The sequence below is a fragment of the Papaver somniferum genome, chromosome 6 (assembly GCF_003573695.1).
Source record: "Papaver somniferum cultivar HN1 chromosome 6, ASM357369v1, whole genome shotgun sequence".
Classification (NCBI taxonomy): domain Eukaryota; kingdom Viridiplantae; phylum Streptophyta; class Magnoliopsida; order Ranunculales; family Papaveraceae; genus Papaver; species Papaver somniferum.
In genome coordinates, this window is record NC_039363.1 from 9,639,963 (window position 1) to 9,647,546 (window position 7,584).

The following is a 7,584-nucleotide window of genomic DNA, read 5'->3' on the forward strand; positions in this document are numbered from 1 at the left end:
GAAGTTCGATAAAATATAAAAAAAGAACAAAAAAAAACCGGATGAACCAAAGTTTTTTAAAATAGAAAAAAAATAAAAATTTGAAAGTAACTTAAATAATTTAAGAAAATGGAAAATAAATAAATACAAAATTAATAAAATAATAATTTAAATAATTGAAAATATAGCCATTTGCTCTAACTAAGATATTCCTTATCCCCGAACAATGGATGACCTAATAATTTAATGGTCCCTCAAAATCTCCATGGTGCCCAAGAAATAGTTTATGAATTGGGTTCAGATGCGAAGGCCTTAATTTTTTTCTTGGGCTTCCGCTTCGGGTAATAGAGTACATTTGAACTTTAAAATATTTGTGGGCAACTGTTACTGGGGGTTCTATTTTATTGTATGTTTGTGTAGTTTCTTTTGCTTGCTTCTCTGCATCTGGCAGAGTCTTTTTTAAATTTCTTGAATATTTTGTTATCTATATGTTCTACTCTTTCAACCAAAATAAAAAAAATCCTTTCCGATAATAATAATAAATGAATGAAGCTTTGTACAAAGACTAAGGCATCCTTCCCTGTAGAAAAACAAGCTTAGATGTATTATAATCAATTAATCTCTTTAGAAGTTTCAGAATCAATCACTCTACTTCCACGTTAAATTATTGAAAAAGAACATGGATCTCTCCGGGATGAAGATCAACCGGCCTAAATGAACAGTACGATGCATATATTGTATCTGGATCAATATTCTATTGTACTGCATTTTTACAGAGAAAGGCGTAAGCAATGTCGGATAAACCACCGACCTTCTGCTACCAAGATCGGCTCGTCCTTCATGCAGGGTAGTGGTGGACCAATCTGACACAATAATTCATAAGCTTTTTTAATCTCCATCACTTTACTCCGGCCTAGATGCGTGTGCTGCATAACATTACGGCATGCTGCAAACCTCGTTTCTACCTAAATTAGTGTCTTATTCAGCCTTCACTACAGATTAAAACAATCGTAAACTTTAAAAAATATACTACATATTTACATACAAACATACTGTCGTGGAGTAACTAATAATGTTGAATCCATTTTTTATGGGTTTGGTTTGTTGGTAGCAGGACTGCAGGAGTGATTCATGTGATGTAACAGAATCTAAACTATCTATATATGTTTTTCTCGAAGACCATACCATTTTTATGGAATCTATACCAGAAAAGACTAGTCAAGAATTATAGATTCCATAGGGTTGCTGTTAATGCTTTACAGTGGAGTATACAGATCATTGGTTACATTACAATGCCTTGGTTCTTGGATTCTTCTTTGGACAGATATAATTATTGAACAATCCATTCAACGCCCAAGTAAGAATATTTTAGAAATTATAAACTTCATGATTTTAAGTTTGCTGTGAAAGACTATATCATTATAAGTTCCCGCTTTGACAGTTAGCAGCAATGAATAAGAGGTTCTTGGCACTTTTCATTTTATATGTGAGGCTTTTCAATATATATTCTCCTATGTTGCACAGACACGCGTAGAAAGATACAATACTGAGATACTGCTATCTTTTTTTCCTCTCCATGATGTTTGGATCGTTCCAGCATCACAATATTACAATAATGTATGTATAATCATGGGGTTGAATCTACTTTCTCTGGTATTTGTTGTTTCAGTTAGAGCACCAATCATGGAATGAATCTAGTGGAGTCAAGCTACTGTCCATATTTCCAAAGATGCATGTTTGTTTCTTCACAGTCGAGTACACCTAGCTATCTTCAAGTGGAATATGACTCCTCTTTCAACCATTTCTATAGATTCCCATGCTCACTCATTAGCTACCTATATAATGGCTCCATTACTAAGAGTGGGGTTTCTTATTTCATTTTCATGGTCTACTGATAAAGAAAAAGATATACCATCCCTCACATCAAGCCCCCACACAGAGGTCCCAAAAAACAAAAACACCTCCTAAAATAAGTAAAATGGGGATCTCTCACTCTCAATCTTCTTTAGTTGTGGGTCATATTTCCAAATCCCAAGTACCCAATGATAGTGGGTTAAATAATTAGGTCATTTCTTCCATTTGTGATATTGTAAGTTGTATCCAATAATGTCTCCCAATCTACACATTTGTAGGGTATCATCATCTCATGGTGTAGGGCACTGCCTCTTCTACTCGAGTTTAGTATATCATTATTTACTGTTTCATTTAGTATTAATAAGTAACCACACTCTTTAATTATTACTGGATTTGTATTATAATGCTTAATGGTACATACTAAGGGTTGTCTGGAATGAGGTTGTAGATCTTTTATCTGTGTGTAGGAAGGAAGCACACAAAGATAAAGACACTATCATTTTGGACTGTTTTAGTGGATAATCTTGAGCCAAGATTATTATGTTAATATCTAGATACTATTACACCAATTATTGGCCTCAATCTAAAGAAACAACAGCTTAACACTGTCCAAAAAACCATGTCAAAGTTCTTATCTAGATCTCTCATCAATCTAGCTGTTAATTACTACTGCTACTACTATAGATATAGTGTAGCTGCTGGCTTTATCCATGCTGCAGGGAAAGATGATAAAAGCTAGATTCCCAAAGTTTTGGGATTGATTCCGAATCCAAAATTTCTTATTTGATCAAAGATTATAACTTAAGTGTTGGACATATATGAGACATTGTTTGTTTTAGTTGAATGCAGTATGGCTTTACATGTGATTATGTGTAGTTGACTGCAAATGAACAATTATGTTTGGCTTATCTTGGGCTTATACATTCATTGTTGAATGGCATTGCCCACCTAAATCTCTAAACGAAGAAGGATAAAGAAATAAAAGTAAAAAATGTAGAAGTGGTTATTTTTTGAGAAACTGATGTTATGTTAATACAGTGGTGATGCTGATAGCAGTGGTTTGAGGTCATAATCAGTGACTTGAAAACGGGTCATGATTTTATCTAGATGGAACTATTGCCCAACCAATCACGAATTTACAATGCAAGTCTAGTGTCGTTTATACAATAAAATACAATATTGTTTTTATTTCAAATTATTAAACTGAAGAGGAGGACCAGATTACAATTTGAGATGCAGACCTGTGGTGGAGCTGGAAATGTACCAATTGGTCATTAAGTACAAACTGCCCTAAGTGATGGTGAATGGTGATTATATCTAGTTATTCTCAGGTAGTCAATTTCTTTCTTTTAAGGACAAAGGAACTACTGGTCCTCCATTACAAAGATTTAGTGACTTGGAGAAAGATCTCCAAAGTAAGAAAAAAGCTAGTTTGATTTGCCTAGAGTGCACTGGAAAACAAATTATGCAATGGACTCAACTGACAAATGTGTTTATAAGGTGTATACTGAATAGAACTCAAACTTTTTGGCCATGGACCATGGTAATCTCGTATACATGCTGCTTCCCGTTTCATTTGTCCCGTCACGCAGAATTAGACATTTATATTAAGGAGGCCGGGTAACCATTACTGATAGGAACCATATGGGATCTCCGACCTCTAGAGTGGAGACTTTATCCGCTGACCAACTGAGCTAGCCCCTGCAGGTTTGACTTGACTGGTTTGCTGGGGAGAATAGCAAGTATCCAAGGCTACTTACTTCCAAAACTTTCGACAGGGTTGGCCTTCGGTCAACTAATAAGAATGTGCAGTCAAGATCTTGTTCCTGTTAAAGACAGCTAAGAGAATTCCCTTTTAACAATGCTTGGTACTTTTTTCAGAACAAAAAAAGGTGGTTAAATAGAGATTGTCAACCTTGATCTAAAAGTTGCTGTTTTCTTTTTTAGGTACCACACCTGCAGGTGAACTGATGATCATCAGTAGATGCTACTTTGACCCCCCATACAATCACATTTGATATAACAAGTCATGCTTTAATTTTTAATAATTCATCACCAGTTTCTTCTTGCTTTCTCCCTCCCCTGCATCTCTGTATTCAACAAATAATGTGGACATAAAGCATGAGATGAGAGTCAAGAACTGCTCCTAATTTCAACAATCAACCCAAAGTTTATTAGTGGGTTAGTGGTCACTTGTTAAATCTTATTAATTCACCTCGATTAAGCCAAGGTTTTATTAGTGGGTTGTTAACCTCTATTTAAGTGTATTAATTATGTGATAAACATGTGTAGTTTAGTTGATTGGTGGTCAAACCAAGGGAGTCTTACAAAGTCATGTTCTCATTCTAGTTATTGCCATATCCTGTTAAAAGAAACATGTTCTTTTGGTTTGACTGTTATGAACTATGAATGCATCTCCTGAAGTTGCATTAGAGAAGTATACATTTACATTAACAACATTTTTGGATCAAATCAAAACGAATAAACTATAATGAACTTTTCCTGAGTTGAAGCTTTGGTTGACAAGGATGCATTACTTATGCTCAGAGTCCTAACACTAAAACAACCTGTCGTTTTGACCCCTGACAGTCAAATGAAGCGCTGACCAGTGGCGGAAGTAGGAATCTAGCTGTGAGGAGGCAAAACAATTTTAGGATATACACAATGGCAAAAATGGACTTTGAAGTTCATATACCAAAAAAGAGAATGGCTTGGGAGCCAACCTTGCAATGTAAGCAACTGCCTACCCTTGTCATGGGCTTGCTCCGCCCGCCCCTGTTACTGACACTGACAGTCCGTTTATCTACTCAAGACTCATGAGAAAGGCGACAATTATTGGGAAAGAGGGGGAAGGCGCTGGGACTATTTACTCTCAACATACATAGGTGAATTTGGAATCACATATTCGCATCTCAAATTGTCCGTTTATACATATATAGCCAGTTTGACAAAAAGGGCAAATGACCCTTTCTTGCTCATGACTCTGCCCCTGGGCACTCGGATTTTTGCCAAGTTTGTCATGTACCCATTGAGTCCAGTCTTAAGACTAGAATCACATCTTAAACCAGGAAGAGTGGTAATCATATCATGGATAATAGCAAAAGCTTGTTAGATTTTTTGATTTATATAATTCACCACCATTACATTCTTAAAATGTAATGATTTTTTTGTTTTAGGGTTACAACTATTTTTACCTTTTCCAATTGTACATAAAAGTACTTACAAGAAAAAGCTCTAATGGCCTCTTATATAAAGGGAAATCATCTAAAGGAGGAAAACCCTCTATATTTCTTTTTTTCCATGAAAACAAAAAAAAAGAGAAAAAAAAGCCGAAAATCATTACATATAATTATCTACCCACATTCATTTTCTACTTGGGTAATTTTGTTTTCTTGATTATTTACATCTTCTGGTTAAGTTCGATAGTTTCTTCCAATCGACCAACCGATGCAAGAAATCCATGACCTCGGCCGGTTCTTGTAGAGAATAAGATGCACTAGTTTCTTTGGGACATTTTGATACAAGAATCCCAAAACCTTGTTCTCTCTCCCTCAGTACCTAAACAAATTTTAAACCCAATTAGACTTTATGCATATAAAGAAAAAGTATATGTGATTGAAAAACGAATTTATTCCATTTTTGTGAAATAATTTTGGAGACTTTGGGATACCTTAAATGCATCTTCATCCGTCCGATCGTCGCCGATATAAAGTGGCAAAACATCATTAGTGTTCCCGAATCCTAGAGAATAAGAACCAAATAAGATGTTAATCACAAAATATTCACTTAATAAAATGAAAGAAAATAAATAAATAAAAAATCTTACCAAGAGACTCTAGCAAAAATTCAAGAGCTTTTCCCTTGTCCCATTTAATGGTTGGTCGAATCTCCAGTACCTAAAATACATCAAATCAAATCATAGAAAATTAAATAAAAAAAGTGCATGTGAGCCATTAAATCATGCCCATACCAACAAAATAAAAAACATTTATTCATTAATGGAGAAAGAGATTGAATGATAGATATATGTTGTCATTGCCAATGACATTAACATACCTTTCTTCCATGAGTGAGCTTCAGCTGAGGATACTCCTTCAGTATTGATGTTACTGTCTCTGCTATTAAACTCCATTGCTGTCAAATATATAAAATAAAATCAGCCATTTATAAAGAATTATGGGTTTTATAAATAAAATCAAAAATAAAATAAAATTGAATTTAGATTCTATACCTTTTCATCCACATTTCTGTAATGAACAGATACACAAAACTTATTGTTCTCAACTTTGGCTCCATCAATTGATTTTGTTTCCTCAATTAATGCCTTATTAACCTGGAAAAAAAAATTATTAGTATTATTCACTTTTTATGGGCATTTTTCCTTTTTTTCTTTTCTTTTTTGTGTTCTTCATTGAATGTAGGAAAAAAAAAAATACCAAACTAACCTCATCAATCATGGGCAAGAACTCACTTGCTGCCTGAAACAAAACACCTTGATCACTTCTCTGTAAACCAAAAAAAATATAACAACCATTAGAATTCATTCAGATTGTCTTATTGATTGTATTCTTCAAAAGTAATGAGAGAAAGTGATGTACAACTTACTTTCTTGCATTTGGCACCTTTGGTTGGGCCTCTAATGTCCATTCCATGACTGCCAGCATAATACAGACCAGCTAACTTGACAAAGCTATACACCTAAATAAAAATAAATAAAAAAAAAACAATTCAACAAACTATTCCTTCTTCCCTTAAAATCTTATGATTAAAAGAAGAACAAAAAAAATAACAATTATTGAATCAAGAAACTGTAAATTGCAGTTTTACCTGATCACGGCATCTTCCGCTAATGATGGCCGTAGGGAAAAACTTGGCGACATCTCTAACCGCGGCTCTCATCTGCTTAGACATGTAGGCTCGATCGGGGTCAGCCACAATGGGAGAAAGTGTACCATCGTAGTCCAGAAAGACTACGATTTTCTTCCCTTGGGATGCTTGGATTATTTGCTCAAACATGTTCAGAGCTGATGGATGATGAACCTTTATCATCACCAAGAAAACAAAAATTAAAATTAAAATAAAACACAATTATCACAATTATCAACAAGGAATCAAGGATGAAATCTTACCATCCAGGAACGATGTTCTTCAGTAGGAGAGAAAGCATCTGGTGATTTGATATGAGTAGGAGACGAAGCTTTCATGGTTTCAACCCATGCATTGATTCTTGACCCACTTTCAATTTCAAGCTGTTTCAATAAACTCTTTCTTGTTATTGCTAAATTAATACTACTACTAGTTTGCGGGGCAGGTGGTTTCGATGATGAAGTTGATGATGATGATTTCGACATTATTGTTGTTAATGCTAATGTTGACGAGCTTACATTCTTTTCAGCCGAAATCAATACATTCTGTTTCGTCATTGATTCAAAGTAAAAAACAGAGCCAGATAACAAAAACAGAGGAACTTAAGAGAAATCTAAAGACTAAATCAGAGGAGATTTAAGAGAATATAAACAGAGTATGAGAAATAGAGAAGACGAAGAAGAACGAGAGATTTGTGGAAGCAATAGACTGAATGACTAGTCGATTTATAGAAGGGGGAGGGTTTCTCTTTTCGTGGGACCCACAATTTACCTTGTGGGACCCACTAAACTCGCTCTCTCTTCCCTTCTCTTCCTATACAAACACGGCCTCCGAAATCAAGTGGGGCCCACGTGGGTCCCACTTCTCTTGCCAATCTGTGATTGG

General features: G+C 34.9%; 1 protein-coding gene across 1 annotated transcript; it reads right to left on the reverse strand.

Moving 5' to 3' along the window:
- Positions 1 to 4,925: 4,925 nt before the first annotated feature.
- LOC113286878 (probable trehalose-phosphate phosphatase J) lies at positions 4,926 to 7,380 on the reverse strand. The gene is made up of 9 exons (XM_026535509.1): positions 6,963 to 7,380; positions 6,661 to 6,873; positions 6,439 to 6,531; positions 6,279 to 6,338; positions 6,065 to 6,166; positions 5,890 to 5,967; positions 5,660 to 5,729; positions 5,504 to 5,574; positions 4,926 to 5,391 (listed from the first exon to the last, which is right to left on the reverse strand). Exons 1-9 carry the CDS (start codon positions 7,254 to 7,256, stop codon positions 5,230 to 5,232), a joined length of 1,143 nt encoding a protein of 380 aa, XP_026391294.1. The 5' UTR covers positions 7,257 to 7,380; the 3' UTR covers positions 4,926 to 5,229.
- Positions 7,381 to 7,584: the final 204 nt, after the last annotated feature.